The sequence below is a fragment of the Palaemon carinicauda genome, chromosome 3 (assembly GCF_036898095.1).
Source record: "Palaemon carinicauda isolate YSFRI2023 chromosome 3, ASM3689809v2, whole genome shotgun sequence".
Taxonomy (NCBI): Eukaryota; Metazoa; Arthropoda; class Malacostraca; order Decapoda; family Palaemonidae; genus Palaemon; species Palaemon carinicauda.
The window spans coordinates 162,030,101-162,049,533 of record NC_090727.1 but is presented as its reverse complement, the minus strand read 5'-3'; the positions used below and the strand labels follow the sequence as shown (position 1 = coordinate 162,049,533).

The window sequence follows — 19,433 nt, the reverse complement described above, 5'->3', positions numbered from 1 at the left end:
AACCCTTGATAGTGGGAGCTGAAAGAGATCGTTCTTTCCTCAGGTATAAGAGGAAGTCAGCTATTTGAGTTACAGAGGTACTGGTCGAGGATACGGATACTGACTTGCACCAGTTTCGGAAGATTTCCCACTTCGATTGGTAGACTCTAAGGGTGGATGTTCTCCTTGCTCTAGCAATCGCTCTTGTTGCCTCCTTCGAAAAACCTCTAGTTCTCGAGAGTCTTTCGATATTCTGAAGGCAGTCAGACGAAGAGCGTGGAGGCCTTGGAGTACCTTCTTTACGCGTGGCAGACGTAGCAGGTCCACCCTTAGGGGAAGTGTTCTGGGAACGTCTACTAGCCATCGAAGTACCTCGGTGAGTTATTCTCTCGCGGGCCAGAGGGAAGCAACTAGCGTCAACTTTGTCCCTTCGTGAGAGGCGAACTTCTGCAGTACCTTGTTGACAATCTAGAACGGAGGGAATGCATATAGATCTAGATGTGACCAATCTAGTAGAAAGGCATCTATATGAACTACTGCTGGGTCCGGGATAGGTGAGCAAAGTATTGGGAGCCTCTTGGTCATCGAGGTTGCGAAGAGATCTATGGTTGGCTGGCCCCAGGTGGCCCAAAGTCTCTTGCATACATCCTTGTGGAGGGTCCAATATGTTGGAATTATTTGTCCCTTCCTACTGAGACAAACTGCTATGACATTCAAGTTGCCTTGGATGAACCTCGTTACTAGTGAAAAGTCTAGACCTGTTGAACAGGAGAGGAGGTCTCTTGCGAACTCGTACAATGTCAGAGAGTAGGTCCCTCCTTGCTTGGAGATGTATGTCAAAGCAGGGTGTTGACCGTGTTCACCTCCACCACTTTGCCTTGAAGGAGAGACCTGAAGCTTTTCCAGGTCAGACGTACTGCCAGAAGCTTCTTGCAGTTGAAATGCATTGTCCTTTGACTCGAGTTCCATAATCCCGAGCATTCCCTACCGCCTAATGTGGCACCCCAGCCTACGTCCGATGCGTCCGAGAAGAGAACGTGGTTGGGAGTCTGAACAGTCAGGGGAAGACCCTTTCAAAGGTTGATAAAGTCCTTTCACCAAGTCAGACCAGACTTTATCTTTCCGGAAACCGGGATCGAGACCGCTTCTAGCGTCTTGTCCTTTTCCAGTGAAAAGCTAGATGATACAGAAGAGGACGGAGGTGTAGTCTTCCAAGTGACACAAATTGAACCACGGATGACAGTGTCCTAACCAGACTCATCCACAGCCTGACAGGGCAGTGTTCCTTCTTCAGCATCTCCTGGATGGATAGCAGGGCTGGGGGTTGATCGTCTTGTTCAGCAATGTCCTCATCAGAGGGTTCCTCATCCGAAACTGATGAGGAAACGGCAACGTCTGACTCGCTGAATCCGGTCGCACTGGTGGATGCGTGACGGAGCCGGACACAAGATCATGGTACTGCTGCACAGTCTGTGAACTGTCAACCATGGGGACGCGAGGAAGTACAGCGTCAACCCGAAACTGTCTAGACTGTCTGGGTTGTGCAGTCAACCCCCTACAGGGTTGCTGAGGTTGCCGCACTGCGTCACAACAAGTCACCTCTGCTGGTTGTTGAACGTCTTCCTAGTGACACACTGAACGTCCACAACCACCTCCGTCAACGTGCGACTGGCAACCCACACTGGGTCGCACCGGTGGAGGAACCATCTCAACTGGCGGACGTGAGTAGGATACCTCAGCGTCAACAGGGCGTACAACCAACCGGTAGGAAGGTTGTTGGCTAGAAGGTTCTTCTCCGTAAAAAATCCTCTAACAAGGACACAAGCTTGGACTGCATGTCTTGCAACAAAGCCCATTAGGGTCTATGGGAGCAGGTGTGGCAACAGACGGGGTTACCGACTGAAGCGGAACCATTTACCATCCCTGGAAGCCTTGTTATGCTTTAATTAAAGTCCATAGGAGGCTAAGCAGCTTAAGGCTCCTCTCCAAATGACAGAGTCCTCAAAGGAATATCAGAAGGGGGGAGAACAGCACTTTCTCATCTACAGGAACCATGTCCGAGAAAAGCAAGGTTATCTCAGTGAGGGTCTCACTGGTGCATAAGCAGCAGACCAGAAGGCAACGTTATGTAACTGCTTGACAGTCTGTGAACTGTCAAAAACTGAACTGTCAACCACAACAGGTGCGTGAGGACATACAGCACTGGTGCATTAGTAGCATACCAGAAGGCAACGTCATGTAACTGCTTGACAGTCTGTGAGCTGGCAACAACCAAAGCTGTGTGGGGAAGCCTCAACTCCTGACTGACTAGTCTGCTGCGGGCGAGTGGCGGTAACCACAGTGGGTTGCGGAGGCTGACACACCGTGTCAAAACACGGCAGCTTGTGGTAGCTCACGCACGGCAACGGAGTGCTCCGTGTGTCTGTGGGAGTCAGCATGCGTCTGGCAGGGTCGACTGCGCATGGGTGGAGGAGCTCTCACAACAAGAGTGTGGGAGCAGGCAGCCATGCTGGGCGCACAACCGTGGCCGGTTGTAGGCAAACGGGTGCATCGTCAACCTTCTCCACAGACGGAGTGTGGGAGCAGGCAACAACCAAAGCGGAGTGGTGGTGCGTGGTGGGGACTGCCGTGGGTTGCGGAAACTAACGCATCGCGTCAAAACACGGCAGCTTGACTCCACCTTCCCACTGCTGATGCGGTAGCTCACGCATGTTAACGGAGGGAGCCGCACGTCGGCTAACGTTAACATGCGTCTGGCAGGGTCGATTGCGCATCGGAGGTGGAGCTCTCCGCAGCCGGAGTGTGGGAGCAGGCAGCCTCAGCGTGAGCTGGGCGCACAACCGTGGTAGGTTGTAGGCTAACGAGAGCAGTGTAAACCTTCTCCGCACGAAACTCCTGCATAACCGCAGCTAACTGAGTCTGCATAGACTGCAGTAAAGACCACTTAGGGTCTACAAAAAACGGCAACAAACGGAGCTACTGTCCGTTGTGACTGAGGGTCTAAAACAGCTGGTGCGGCAACAGACGGAGTTACTGCCTGTTGCGGTACCACCTTGCCTCTCTTGGGAGGTGTGCAGTCGTCGGATGACTGCAGCGAGTCCGAACTGACCCAGTGGCTACACCTAGGCCGTTGGACTTGCGCGGAAGGGACCGACTTGCACTTAAAAGCCGCAAGATTTGGTCCATGGTTTCTACGAGAAACCTCTTCCGCAGACGAGGAATAAATGGGCTCTCTCGTCTTTGTGTGGGTGGGGCGATCTCACGTCGGCAACGTGTGTAGATACGCCCGAAACCACGGAGGGAAAAACGTCTGTTCGTCGATCAAGGCCTGTGGAACCCATAAGTCGTTCGACATTACTTCTCCCCTGGGCTTGGGAGCTTGTAAGAGGTCCCGGACTAGGTGAACAACTGGCACGAACAGACGAACCCTCGGACGCAACACTGTAACACTTTGCGCATATCACTTTATCACTTTTGATTTTCTGTTTGCACTTATTTCACTGAAATCGAAACTTTAACTGATTTCTACCTGAAACACGCAATCCTATCCTTCATTAAAAGGTAGTAATTGCGAAAACAGTTTACAATGCAACAGAAAAACATAAATAAAGATAAAGAATTCAGTGGCTGGACAAGAGACTAAACACTAGATCAAATAAACTACGTTTACGATCTCTCACCGCATAAAGCCTGGGAACAAGAATAAAACTCTAGAAACGTTTTACCTTCTTCCCCTACAGCGACTAGGGAGAAGAGTAAAAAACGAATTCAGTGGCTGGAAAAGAGACTAAACACTAGATCAAATAAACTACGTTTACAATCTCTCACCGCATAAAGCCTGGGAACAAGAATAAAACTCTAGAAACGTTTTACCTTCTTCCCCTACAGCGACTAGGGAGAAGAGTTAAAAAAAAAAAAACGAGAACAACGTTACCCGCTTGAACGAAACGTTTATTCTCCTCTCTCTCCCTCCGTCTCTATCTCTCCTCTCTTCTCTCTTGACTTAGCACCTGAGAGAAGAGCCCAATTATATATCGTTAAAACATGTTATTTGCTAAAGGAAAAAACTGAAAGGTTTCCCAAATAAAAAGTTCCTTTATTTAGAACTTAAACCATTTAAGCTAAGAAAGAATGAACGAAACGCTAGAATCGGTTTACTCTTACTGCAACGTGAAACCGTGAAACACTCTCTCTCTATCGTAACGATAGAGCGCATGTTGAACGTTCTGAACGTCAACAACTGCGGAGACTAAAAAACTAAACGTTAGTTCATCTTTGAAAACAGTACGAAACTATCAAAGAAATTCTTTCATAAAACATTAAAATTAAAAAAGTATTAAATTCTTAAAAGGTTAAAAACGATATGACGGGCTCAATGTTAATTAACTTCTGTTCCAAGTAAGGACCGCCTACTATTAGGAAAGGTCGCATATAAACTAACATAAAAATAAATTTTTTATAAGTTTATAATAAATGGAAAGTTAATCGAAGAGGCCTATAAAGGCGGAGAGATATAAAATAAATAGATCTATAACTTGTTAAGCAAAATTACCAAAAACCTAAACACACTTCCGGCTAAGGGAAGGGTCGGCCATTTAAAAGTGAAAGAGAGTCCATACTCTCTTCGTCACCAACACTTCCGTCTAAGGGAAGGGTCGGCCATTTAAAAGTGAAAGAGAGTCCATACTCTCTTCGTCACCAACACTTCCGTCTAAGGGAAGGGTCGGCCATTTAAAAGTGAAAGAGAGTCCATACTCTCTTCGTCACCAAAATTAAATCTATCCAAAACGAGTTCAAGTTTTGAAATGAAGATAAAACCCCTGTATAGCGAAAGCTCAAAACTGGAATAGTGTACTTCACCAAATCGTTGTGAAAACAAATCCAGTAAGGGACGGCGTATTTAGTAGGTCTTGCCAGTGGCACGACAGAGGGAAAATTGATTCTTTGTTGACATCGAGTACTTGAGTACCTACTTGACAGATGGCGCTGTTGATGTACACCCCCACCTGTATAGCGATCGCTGGCGTATTCCGCCCGTAGGTTTTTTTCTGTCGGGCAGCAGGGATGCAGCTATATGATCATCGGGTAAGTTTAATATTGAAAAAGACTATTCATGTAATTCCATGTAGGGACTGTAATAAAAGTTACATTGGTTAAACTGGCAGATTTTTACTAATACACTTGCATAAACAGAGAGGACCTTGCTCTATTAGCCTCCAAAAAATTTTCTGCAGTTAGCCATGCTCTAAATCTACACCATATACTAGATTTTGACAAGACCTAAATTATTTATAAAGAATTGGATATTGGATTTAGGAGGGTAGGTGAAAGGGCTGTAATTCCTACATTACACACATTTGATAAAATAAATTCTTCTATTAGGAAGAATCATTAGTAATATGATTTTTAGGTCTTGCTTTTAAAGCCCACAAATCTGCTTCCACAAATCTGCATTCACATGCACAGGATCATGGCATGGTTGCCATCAATATCAACCATGATGTAGGCAACGATGGATTCAAACTGTTCCATATTTCCATTAAGCAGATTATCACTCTTCATTGATAATGGTTATAAAATGTACGTGAGTAATATTTATAAAGTAGCGATGCCATATCTTCTACCTTAAGCAATTCTTTATTAATGACTAGTAGGAGGAATGGGTAATGTTGCAATGCAGCCGATCATCGGCAAGAGTCAATATTTGTAGCTTGACTTTAGCTATACAAGTTGGATAATTTTTACCTAATCATATTTAATATCAAGTAAATTGTAAAAGGATATTCATACATGAACCTAGCTTGAGTGAAATACGAGCGTGGGAAATAATCACGGCAAGACCTTCCTGTAACAAATATCTAGATCCTAACCTAGGGGTAATGGAGCATCAAGATTCCCGCGCCAATATATCAGAAAACTACATTGCTATGGTTGAAATCTATTAAACGTTAAGGGTAGGATGTTCTATACTGACGTTGTCAGAACCAATAAAACCTCAGTGTTTAGGCCCTAAACCTACAACGGGAAAATACACTCCAATAGAGAGTAAAGTCAAGCCAATAATGCAAGAGTGCGAGGGAGGAGAAGAGCAGTACTGTTAAGGCTATGGTGTTTTCAAGCTTAGCTGCAGGCTTCTAAGTCCCATAAGACACAGTTTCTGACCGTTATGTACTCGTTGGCAGCCATCCTGGTGACTGGTAATGTTCTTCAGCGTAGACCATGGTTGGTAAAACCTCCCACTGTGATTCCTCCGGTTTGAGGGACTCTTTAGTTCGAAGAATATACGAATATGCTGTTGGTAGTCGCCTAGCAAGGGGCATATATGCTAATGATCCTAGATCCAAATAAGAAGGAGAGTTTCACTCCTATCTGTACCGTAGTTGAAGATTAAATTGGCAGCTTCAAATAGGCAATATGTTTACCTGACGAAAAATTAAGACGTGAAGGCAAAGATGCGTTGGACATCTAGATCTAAGCAAACTTTAGGTTTCATGACTGATAAAAAAAGGGGGGATAAATCTCTCTGTATAAGCAGAGGTATTGAAGGGTGTGCGTAGGAATACAAGGAGTATTCTTTCGGCTCCAGGTGACTTCACCTCCAAAAACAACCTAACAGTCCTGCATATACAATAATTGTTTTAGGGTTGCTGTGGCCTTATTAGTAACGTATCTGCCTGGCGATCACCTGACTAAGGATCGAATACCGCTCAAAATCGTTAGTTCCTTTAGTGTCTGTCACCTTAAAATCCTTGTGAGCAACGGATGGGAAGGGGGGGGGGGTGGTATGGGGGAGCCTATTGATCAACCTGCTGAGTCATCAGCAGTCATTAATTGGGCCTAGCATGGGTGGAGAGGGTGTTTGGGCACTGATCATATGATATATGGTCACTTTCTAGGGCAGCGTCTTGCTTCCTAGGGTAATGTCACTGTCCTTTCCTTCTGCCATTCATGAGCGGCCTTTAAACATTTAAATCTTTAAAATAAAAAAATCGAAAGAGACTGTGCTTTAATAATTCCTGGGAGACTTCTAATTAAGCAGAAAGATGTGAATGAAATATATATAAGTTTAATTGTACAATTTATATTAAAAATTAAGGAATAATTCATCCTAGAATATGATGGTTAAGGAAACTGGAACCCTAAACCGTTTCATACAGACATCAAAGACAGACTGGAAAACTACCTGTGTGACGTCACGAGCATGGAAGGGAGAAAATCAGTTTTGAAGGGCGAATCAAGAAAGGAAGGAGATGGTTAGCGAAAACAAATCATGGACAGAATAGATATGAAGAGAAAAATAAATAAAAATAAATAAAGATCAATGAAAAAAGTGACCTTAATACGCACTTTGAAGAGTGGAAAATAAATCATATATACCATCTTTTTATGAACGCAAAATTTACACTGAAAGAGAGAGAGAGAGAGAGAGAGAGAGAGAGAGAGAGAGAGAGAGAGAGAGAGAGAGAGAGAGAGAGAGAGAGAGAGAGAGTAAAAAATACGAATACATCATGAATGATTTCACAACTTTCTGAATGGAAGCGATGCATGTGTTTTGTTTCCCCCAAATCCCAATGAGATGAAAGCGATGCAAGTGGGTCGTTGCAACACACCAGCTTCCAGAAGCATCATATAAAAGGCGATGCCAGATGAACCAGCAGCATCACTCCGACATGACTCCTCTCAAGATAACTGCCTTCATCTGCTTCTTAGGTAAGGCATTCTTCAACTTGCAACATTCCTAAAAAAGTGAGTGCTCGGTTGCAATGGAAATGGTAAGAATGGGGCCTGATAAGTCAATAGTCAAAAGGAATTCAGGCAAGGATGGATGTACCACCAGTCCTCAGGAGTCGGGTATCAAAGGCAATGGGTCCATAGGAGACCTAAAACGCTCTCTAAAAGAGTGAATAATGAATAATGCTGAAGAAATGACTTTATTGTGGTTACATCTAGGTCTGAATAAATTAGCTTTGTGCAAGAGATATTCATCAATATCTTTAAGGAGGTTTGCAGGAGCAGCAGTGGTTTACAAGGTAGGCCAAGAACTGAGCTGAACCCTCAATGATACAAGACCACCTACGAGAGTAATCTGTATATTATTTTTGTCAGATATCCCGGTGATGCTAACCGCCTAAATACATCCTCCATAACTATAAATTGATATTTTGAGGGTTACCAACGCTTGAAATAAAATGACAATTTCATTGAGGATATATATAATGTATGTAGATGAGACTACAACCAATATGAATGCAAATAAAGATCTTATTTATAATATTTCATGTATGTCAATAAATATTTCCTCTTCCTTCAGGCCTTGTCTTGGCCGAGGAGACGAAAGGGGTTGTTGACGAAGCGGCGAGGGTGAGTTAAAACTTTCGTGTTTTTATTATCATTATTGACGTTATTATTATTATCATTACAAATATTATTATTGTTATTATTAGTAATATATATATATATATATATATATATATATATATATATATGTATATATATATATATATATATATATATATACACACACACACTACTTGAGTACAGATCTTTTGATGAAATTTCTTAAAAAAATTTGAGGAAGCGGACATCAAACTAAATTAAAATCTGTTCAATTAAGGACAAAAGAGGATCCCACGGAGGAGGCAGTGGTGGGGGCTATGGTGGTGGACACGGCGGCGGAGGAGGTGGTGGCTATGGTGGCGGCGGAAGCTACGTCATAGTTGGGGCAGGATATGGTGGAGGTCACCACGGACCAAGCGGAGCCGATGTTGCAAACCAAGCTGCTGCACAAGCCACTGCAGCTGCTGCAGGACTTAAGGGAGCTGCCTCGGCTGCTGCTTCATCTGCTTCAAAACAAGCTGCAGCTGTAGCATCTGCAGCTGCTCAAGCAGCCTCTGCTGCTGTAGCTACACAACAAGCTCAGGCTGCTCAGATAACCAATGCTGCACAAGGAGCACAGGCCGCTGCCTTTTCCGAATCCTCTTTATCAGCTCAAGTTGCCACAGCAGCACAGGCTGCTGAAGCTACATTTAGCCTGGCTCAAGCACTTGCAAGTGCCCTTGCATCTGCTCAGGCTGAAGCTCAAGCAGTTGCTCAAGTTGCAGTGCAGGCTCTTCAAGCGATCCAGTCTCTTCAGTCTTCCCAGCAGGCCATGGCCTGGCAGGCTCAACAGGCAGCAAATGCGCTTTCCCAGAAGCAGTCACTGGTTCTAGCAGAACTTCAGTCAGCCCAGGCAGCAGCAGCTCAAGCATCAGCCGCTGCGTCCACAGCAATAGCCAAGGCTAAAGGAAGTGCTGGCGGTTATGGAGGTCACTCTGGAGGTGGTTATGGACACTAAAGGTTACTAGTTCTACGCACAAACCTTACAAGACCGAATCTAACATGATATAAACAAAGGAATTGCTTTTATGGACATTTATAATCGATTGCCTTTCTACAATAGCATCCATCTTAATTATGATCTATGCTGAACCTTTTTTTCAGAAAATTCCAGTCTTTGAATTGCCCATTAGTAAAACCTTTTTATTCAAACCTACTCCTTTGCAAAGATTCTTCAAACCTTTTTTAACCCTCATCAACCAAACCAATTTGTTAATGAAGCAGTTATCAATGCAAATACAATTTTAAGAACTGACCTTGTGTATATATGACCTTAATCCAAAAAGAAAAAATATAGGAATTCTATCTTGAGGTGTCTGTACCCAGTCAAAAAGGAAAAATTTGGTGAGCCTCACATAAATTTAATAAAGGATCTAGATGTATGCCTGTTTTGATGGCCAGGGAAACTACTAACTATTAACGTATAAGATAATAACCATCATATAAAGTATAATCGTTTTTCAATTTAAAAATTAATAATTATAATAGCAATGTGACAAAACCATAAAATTACAATAGCACAATAGAGTTTAAATTAACTTTTTCAAACGCCTTGGGAGTATCCTTTCCGATGAAACTTACACGGCCAAAAATATTTGCCAGAAAGATGGCTAACAAAGTAAGTATTAATTTGAAAAAAACACAATAAAATGTCTAGAAATCTTTGGTATAAAAAATACAAATGTTAAGCTTTCCTTTACATCCTTGTTTCTGATTTAGATATGTAGATTACATTTTCATATTATATCAAAATGAAAGATATTCCTTTGATCAATTGCTAATCATTTATAATTTTATTTCTTCTATTAAATTTACACCAGACATCGAGGAGAAAGACAAACTTCCTTTCGTAGATGTTTCAGTCAACATCTGTCATAAAAATCCGGACAAAAACTTATATCTGTAATATGTCTATTCATTTAAACCCTGTTAAGTAAAAAAGTAATTAGCAATGCATTAGGTAGGGCATACAAGATATGGGACCAAGGGTTCTTTGATACAGTGACAAAGAATTCCTTGATACAGAAAATAAACACCCCTTTCAGACTTTTATGAAATGAAGTTATCAAAGGATTTTTATTAAAAAGTCACTTAATAGAGCGGGGGAAACACCTTATTCTCCCTTAGCCAATAACAGAGATTGGATCAACATGTTAGTTCTCCCATTCTCTTCACATCTTGCTATTAGAAAAGAAATTATGAGAGCTATAACGAGGAACAAGGACATTAATTTTACATATAGCAGCTTTGTCATTACATGAACATAGATTAAAATAAAGTGGATAGGAATACAAGAGGAAAAAGACTATTCATGTAATTCCATGTAGGGACTGTAATAAAAGTTACATTGGTTAAACTGGCAGATTTTTATAAATGCACTTGCATGAACAGAGAGATCCATGCTCTATTAGCCTCCAAAATTATTCTGCAGTTAGCCATACTGAAAATCTACACCATATATTAGATTTTGACAAGACCTAAATTACTTATAAAGAATTGGATATTGGATTTAGGAGGGTAGGTGAAAGGGCTGTACATACATTTGATAAAGTATATTCTTCTATTAGGAAGAATCATTAGTAATATAATTTTTAGGTCTTGCTTTTAAAGCCCACAAATCTGCATTCACAAATCTGCATTCACATGCACAGGATCATGGCATGGTTGCAACCAATATCAACCATGGTGTAGGCAACGATGGATTCAAACTGCACTATATTTCCATTAAGCAGATTATCAATCTTCATTGATAATGGTTATAAAATGTACGAGACTAATTTTTATAAAGTAGCGATGCCATATCTTCTACCTTAAGCGATTATTATTTATTAAAGACTAGTCAGAGGAATGGGTAATTTGCAATGCAGCTGATCATCGGCAAGTGTCAACATTTGTAGCTTGGCTTTAGCAATACAAGTTGGATAAGTTTTACCTAATCATATTTAATATCAAGTAAATTATAAAAGGATATTAAGATAGGAACCTAACTTGAGTGAAATACGAGCGTGGGAAATAATCACGGCAAGACCTCCCTGTAACATATCTAGATCCTAATCTGGGGTAATGCAGCCTCAACATTCCCGCGCAAATACATCAGAAAACTACATTGCTATGGTTGAAATATAGTAAACGTTAAGGGTGGGATGTTCTATACTGGCGTTGTCAGTACCAATAAAACCTCAGTGTTTAGGCCCTACACCTACAACGGGAAAATACACTCCAATGGAGAGTAAAGTCAAGCCAATAATGCAAGAGTGCGAGGGAGGAGAGGAGCAGTACTGTTAGGGCTATGGTGTTTTCAAGCTTAGCTGCAGGCCTCAAAGTTCCATAAGACAGTTTCTGACCGTTAAGTACTCTTTGGCAGCCATCCTGGTGACCGGCAATTCTTTTCCTCAGCGAAGACCATGTTTGGAAAAACCTCCCACTGTGGTTCCTCTGGCTTGAGGGACCCTTTAGTTGGAAGAATATACGAATATACTGTTGGTAGTCGCCTAGCAAGGGGCATATAGGCTAATGGCCCTAGATCCAAATAGGAAGGAGACTTTCACTCCTATCTGTACCGTAGTTGAAGATTGAATTGGCAGTTTCAAATAGGCAATATGTTTACCTGACGAAAAATCAAGACGTGAAAGCAAAGATGCGTTGGACATCTAGATCTAAGCAAACTTGAGGTTTCATGTCTGATGAAAAAAAGAGGGGGATAAATCTCTCTGTATAAGCAGAGGTATTGAAGGGTGTCTGTAAGGAATCCAAGGAGTATTATTTCGGCTCCAGGTGATTGCACCTCCAAAAACAACCTAACAGTCTTGCATATACAATAATTGTTTTAGGGTTGTTGAGGCCTTATTGGAAACGTCTCTGCCTGGTGACCACAAGACTGGGGTTCGAGCACTGCTCAAACTCGTTAGTTCCTTTAGTGTCTGCAACCTTACAATCCTTGTGAGCTACGGATGGAGGGGGGGATATGGGGGAGCCTATTGATCAATCTGCTGAGTCATCAGCAGTCGTTACCTGGTCCTACCATGGGTGCAGAGGGTGTTTGGGCACTGATCATAAGATATACGGTCAGTTTCTAGGGCATTGTCCTGCTTGCTAGGGCAATGTCACTGTCCTTTCCTTCTGCCATTCATGAGCAGACTTTAAACATTTAAATCTTTAAAATGAAAAATCGAAAGACTGTGCTTTTATATTTCCTATCAGAGACTTCAAATTAGGTAGAGAGATGTAAATGAAATAGATATAAGTTCGATTGTATAATTTATATTCAAAATTAGAGAATAATTTATCCTAGAATATGATGCTTAAGGAAACTGGAACCCTAAACCGTTTCAAACAGACATCAAAGGCAGCGCTGTGGAAAACTACCTGTGTGACGTCACGAGTATGGAAGGGAGAAAATCAGTTTTGAAGGGTGAATTGGGAAAGGAAGGAGATGGTTAGCGAAAACAAATCATGGACAGGATACATATGAAGAGAAAAAAAAATAAAAATAAATAAATATCAATGAAAAAAGTGAGCTTAATACACACTTTGAAGAGGGGAAAATAAATCATATATACCATCTTTTTATGAACGCAAAATTTACCCTGAGAGAGAGAGAGAGAGAGAGAGAGAGAGAGAGAGAGAGAGAGAGAGAGAGAGAGAGAGAGAGAGAGAGAGAGAGAGAGAGAGAGTAAAGATTACGAAGGTATCATGAATGATTTCACAACTTTCTGAATGGAAGCGATGCGTGTGTTTTGTTTCCCCCAAATCCCAATGAGATGAAAGCGAAGCAAGTGGGTCGTTGCAACACACCAGTTTCCAGAAGCATCATATAAAAGGTGACGCCAGATGAACCAGCAGCATCACTCCGACATGACTCCTCTCAAGATAACTGCCTTCATCTGCTTCTTAGGTAAGGCATTCTTCAACTTGCAACAGACCTTGGGAGAGCGAGTGCTGGGTTGGATTGGGGATGGATAAGAATGGGGCCTGATAAGTTAATAGTCACGAAGAATTTAGGCAAGGATGGATGTACCAACAGTACTCAGGAGTCGGGTATCAAAGGCAATGGGTCCATAGGAGACCAAAAACGCTCACTGTCTTGGGTTAGAGTTCTCTTGCTTGAGGGTACACTCGGGCATACTATTCTATTTAATTTCTCTTCCTCTTGTTTTGTTAAAGTTTATAAAGTTTATATAAGAGATATTTATTTTAACGATGTTACTCTTAAAATATTTTATTTTTCCCTTTTTCCTTTCCTCACTGTGCTATTTTCCCTGTTGGAGCCCCTGGGCTTATAGCATCCTGCTTTTCCAACTAGGGTTGTAGCTTAGCAAGTAATAATAATAATAATAATAATAATAATAATAATAATAATAATAATTATAGTGTATAGTTACAACTAGGGCTAAATAAATCAGCTTTATGCAAGAGATATTCAGCAATATCCTTTCGGAAGTTGTGTGCAGCAGGAGTTTACAAAGTACACCAAGAACTGAGCTGTACAACAAAGGTACAAGAATACCAACGAGAGTAATATGTGTATCATTTTGTCAGATTTCCCGTTGATGATAACCGCTTAAATACAGCCTCCATAAAAAGAGATTGATTTTCTGAGGGTTACAAACGCTGGAAATAAAATGGCAATTAGAATGATAATATATATATTCTATGTATCTATATATATGAGACTACATCCAATATGAATACTGTTAAAGAACTTTTTGATAATTTTTCATGTATGGCAGTAAATATTTTAGCATAAATAATAATACTTGACCTTTTAAAGAGAATGTTTGTGCTTATAAATCAGTCATGTAAATTCCTCTTCCCCTAGGCCTTGTCTTGGCCGAAGAGACGAAAAGTGGTGTTGACGAAGCAGCGAGGGTGAGTTAGACTTTCGTAATATCGTGTTTTTATTTTTATTATGATTAGTATCATTATATATATATGTATATATATATATATACATATATATATATATATATATATATATATATATATGTATATATATATATATATATATATATATATATATATATATATATATATATATATATTACCTAGATGATATTTTGATCTTTTGATGACATTTCTAAAAAAAAATCGAAGAAGCAGATATCAAACTAAATTAAAATCTATTCACTTCAGGACAAAAGAGGATCGCAAGGTGGAGGCTACGGAGGAGGCAGTGGTGGGGGCTATGGTGGTGGACACGGCGGCGATGGAGGTGGTGGCTATGGTGGCGGCGGAAGCTACGTCATAGTTGGGGCAGGATATGGTGGAGGTCACCACGGACCAAGCGGAGCCGATGTTGCAAACCAAGCTGCTGCACAAGCCACTGCAGCTGCTGCAGGACTTAAGGGAGCTGCCTCGGCTGCTGCTTCATCAGCTGCAAAACAAGCTGCGGCTGCGGCATCTGCAGCTGCACAAGCAGCAACTGCTGCTGTAGCTACACAACAAGCTCAGGCTGCTCAGTTAACTAACGCAGTACAAGGAGCACAGGCTGCAGCCTTTTCCGAATCATCTTTATCAGCTCAAGTTGCCACAGCAGCACAGGCTGCTGAAGCTACATTTAGTTTTGTTCAGGCACTTGCAAGTGCCCTTGCGTCTGCTCAGGCTGAAGCTCAAGCAGTTGCTCAAGTTGCAGTGCAGGCTCTTCAGGCAATCCAGTCTCTTCAGTCTTCCCAGCAGGCTATGGCCTGGCAGGCTCAACAGGCAGCAAATGCGCTTTCCCAGAAGCAGTCACTGGTTCTGGCAGAACTCCAGTCTGCCCAGGCAGCAGCAGCTCAAGCATCAGCCGCTGCGTCCGCAGCAATAGCCAAAGCTAAAGGAAGTGCTGGCGGATATGGAGGTCACTCTGGAGGTGGTTATGGACACTAAAGGTTACAAGTTCTACGCACAAACTTTACAAGACCGAATCTAACATGATATAAACAAAGGAATTGCTTTTATATGGACATTTATAATCGATTGCCTTTCTACAATAGCATCCATCTTAATTATGATCTATGCTGAACCTTTTTTTCAGAAAATTCCAGTCTTTGAATTGCCCATTAGTAAAACCTTTTTATTCAAACCTACTCCTTTGCAAAGATTCTTCAAACCTTTTTTAACCCTCATCAACCAAACCAATTTGTTAATGAAGCAGTTATCAATGCAAATACAATTTTAAGAACTGACTTTGTGTATATATGACCTTAATCCAAAGAGAAAAATCAAAGGAATTCTATCTTGAGGTGTCTGTACCCAATCAGAAAGGAAAAATTTGGTGAGCCTTACATTGTAAAGGATCTAGGTGTATGCCAGTTTTGATGGCCAGGGAAACTACTAACTATTAACGTATATTATAAGATAATAACCATCCTATTAAGTATAAACGTCTTCCAATTTAAAAACTAATAATTATAATAGTTATGTGACAAAACCATAAAATTACAATAGCACTATAGAGTTTAAACTATATATCAATTAACATTTTCAAACGCCTTGGTTTATCCTTTCCGATGAAAAATACATGGCCCAAAAATATTTGCCAGAAAGATTGCCAACAAAATAAATATTAATTGGAAAAACACACCATAAAATGTCTAGAAATCTTTGGTATAAAAAATACAAATGTTAAGCATACCTTTACATCCTTGTTTCTGATTTAGATATAAAGATTACATTTTCATATTATATCAAAATGAAAGATATTCCTTTGATCAATTTCTAATCATTTATAATTTTATTCCTTCTACACCAGACCTCGAGGATAAAGACAAACTTCCTTTCTCTGATGTTTCAGTCAACATCTATCAAAATAATCTTGACAAAAACTTATATCTGTAATATGTCTATTCAATCAAACCCAGTTAAGTAATAAGTAATTAGCATTTCATTAGGTAGGGCATACAAGATATGGAACCAAGGGTTCTTTGATACAGTGACAAAGAATTCCTTGATACAGAAAACAAACACCCCTTTCAGACTTTTATGAAATGAAGTTATCAAAGGATTTTTATTAAAAAGTCACTTAATAGAGCGGGGGAAACTGCTTATTCGCGCTTCGCCAATAACAGAGATTGGATCAACGTGTGAAGAGAATGGGAGAACCAACATCTTGCTATTAGAAAAGAAATTATGAGAGCTATAATGAGGAATATGGACATTCATTTTACATATAGCAGCTTTGTCATCACACGAACATAGATTCAGAATAAAGGGGATAGGAATACAAGAAGAAAAAAACTATTCATGTAATTCCATATAAGGACTATAATAAAAGTTACATTGGTTAAACTGGCAGATTTTTACAAACACACTTACATGAACAGAGAGGACCTTGCTCTATTAGCCTCCAAAACATTTTCTGCAGTTAGCCATGCTCTAAATCTACATCATATATTAGATTTTGACAAGACCTAAATTATTTATAAAGAATTGGATATTGGATTTAGGATGGTAGGTGAAAGGGCTGTAATTCCTACATAACACACATTTGATAAAATGAATTTTTCTATTAGGAAGTTAGATTTTGACAAGACCTAAATTACTTAAAAAGAATTGGATATTGGATTTAGGAGGGTAGGTGAAAGGGCTGTAATTCCTACATTACACACATTTGATAAAATAAATTCTTCTATTAAGAAGAATCATTAGTAATATGATTTGTAGTTCTTGCTTTTAAAGCCCACAAATCTGCATTCACATGCACAGGATCATGGCATGGTTGCAACCAATATCAACCATGATGTAGGCAAAGATGGATTCAAACTGTACCATATTTCCATTAAGTAGATTATCAATCTTCATTGATAATGGTTATCAAATGTACGCGACTAATTTTTATAAAGTAGCGATGCCATATCTTCTACCTTAAGCGATTATTTATTAAAGACTAGTCGGAGGAATGGGTAATGTTGCAATGCAGCTGATCATCGGCAAGTGTCAACATTTGTAGCTTGGCTTTAGCAGTACAAGTTGGATAATTTTTACCTAATCATATCTAACATCAAGTAAATTGTAAAAGGATATTCAGACATGAACCTAACTTGAGTGAAATACGAGCGTGGAAAATAATCACGGCAAGACCTCCCTGTAACAAATATCTAGATCCTAACCTAGGGGTAATGGAGCCTCAACATTCCCGCGCCAATATATCAGAAAACTACATTGCTATGGTTGAAATCTATTAAACGTTAAGGGTAGGATGTTCTACACTGGCGTTGTCAGAACCAATAAAACCTCAGTGTTTAGGCCCTAAACCTACAACGGGAAAATACACTCCAATAGAGAGTAAAGTCAAGCCAATAATGCAAGAGTGCGAGGGAGGAGAGGAGCAGTACTCTTAGGGTTATGGTGTTTTCAAGCTTAGCTGCAAGCTTCAAAGTTCCATAAGACACAGTTTCTGACCGTTAAGTACTCGTTGGCAGCCATCCTGGTGAATGGTAATTTTACTCAGCGTAGACCATGTATGGAAAAACCTCCCACTGTGGTTCCTCTGGTTTGAGGGACCCATTAGTTCGAAGAATATACCAATATGCTGTTGGTAGTCGCCTAGCAAGGGGCATATAGGCTAATGGCCCTAGATCCAAATAGGAGGGAGAGTTTCACTCCTATCTGTACCGTAGTTGAAGATTGAATTGGCAGTTTCAAATGGGCAATATGTTTACCTGACGAAAAATCAAGACGTGAAGGCAAAAATGCATTGGACGTCTAGATCTAAGCAAACTTGAGGTTTCATGTCTGATAACCATAAAGGGGGATAAATTTCTCGGTATAAGCAGAGGTACTGAAGGGTGTCTGTAAGGAATACAAGGAGTATTCTTTCGGCTCCAGGTGACTGCACCTCCAAAAACAACCTAACAGTATTGCATATACAATAATTGTTTTAGGATTGTTGTGGCCTTATTGGAAACGTCTCTGCCTGGTGATCACAAGACTGGGGTTTGAGTACCGCTCAAACTCGTTAGTTCCTTTAGTGTCTATTACGTTAAAATCCTTGTGAGCAACGGATGGGAGGGGGGGGGGGGTATGGGGGAGCCTATTGATCAACCTGCTGAGTCATCAGCAGTCATTAACTGGGCATAGCATGGGTGGAGAGGGTGTTTGGGCACTGATCATATGATATATGGTCACTTTCTAGGGCAGTGTCCTGCTTCCTAGGGCAATGTCACTGTCCTTTCCAATTGCCATTCATGAGCAGACTTTAAACATTTAAATCTTTAAAATAAAAAATCGAAAGAGACTGTGCTTTAATAATTCCTGAGAGATTTCTAATTAAGCAGAAAGATGTAAATGAAATAGATATAAGTTCGATTGTACAATTTATATTCAAAATTAGGGAATAATATAATGATGCTTAAGGAAACTGGAACCCTAAACCGTTTCATACAGACATCAAAGACAGGTTGTGGAAAACTACCTGTGTGACGTCACGAGTATGGAAGGGAGAAAATCGGTTTTGAAGGGTGAATCAGGAAATGAAGGAGATGGTTAGCGGAAACAAATCATGGATAGGATAGATATGAAGAGAAAAATAAATAAAAATAAATAAAGATCAATGAATAAAGTGAGTTTAATACAAATTTTGAAAAAGGGAAAATTAATCATATATACCATCTTTTTATGAACGCAAAATTTACACTGAAAGAGAGAGAGAGAGAGAGAGAGAGAGAGAGAGAGAGAGAGAGAGAGAGAGAGAGAGAGAGAGAGAGAGAGAGAGCAAAAAATACGAATACCAGGGTTGGATCAAATACTGACTTTTTACAATTGAAATACAAATACAAATACTTTCGTTTGGGATTCCAAAAACACAAAATACAAATACAAATACTTTTGTTTCGGAAGCCAAAAATACAAATACAAATACAAATACTTTTATTGCTAAATCTAGAAATACAAATACAAATACAAATACTTTTCTTCCTAAATCTAAAAATACAAATAATGATAAATCACTGGTTCAGAAAATACAAATGAAAATATAAGTACTCTTATTTCAGATTTCAAAGCTACTAATAAAAAATCCTCCTGAAAATTTGCAAACTATATATCATTTTTTCACACAAGTGTATATCTGCATTCTATATATCATAATTGCATTTAATAAT

At 40.2% G+C, this 19,433-nt stretch overlaps 3 protein-coding genes across 3 annotated transcripts in view; 2 read left to right on the top strand and 1 right to left on the bottom strand.

Moving 5' to 3' along the window:
- The window catches only part of LOC137638746 (uncharacterized), a 494,402-nt gene that overhangs the window by 173,109 nt on the left and 301,860 nt on the right, over positions 1-19,433 (bottom strand). The window lies entirely within an intron of this gene.
- On the top strand, positions 7,626-9,313 carry LOC137634930 (glycine, alanine and asparagine-rich protein-like). The gene is made up of 3 exons (XM_068367493.1): positions 7,626-7,689; positions 8,291-8,340; positions 8,594-9,313. Exons 1-3 carry the CDS (start codon positions 7,626-7,628, stop codon positions 9,311-9,313), a joined length of 834 nt encoding a protein of 277 aa, XP_068223594.1.
- Positions 13,186-15,219, top strand: LOC137634920 (glycine, alanine and asparagine-rich protein-like). Its single transcript, XM_068367482.1, has 3 exons — positions 13,186-13,249; positions 14,174-14,223; positions 14,488-15,219. Exons 1-3 carry the CDS (start codon positions 13,186-13,188, stop codon positions 15,217-15,219), a joined length of 846 nt encoding a protein of 281 aa, XP_068223583.1.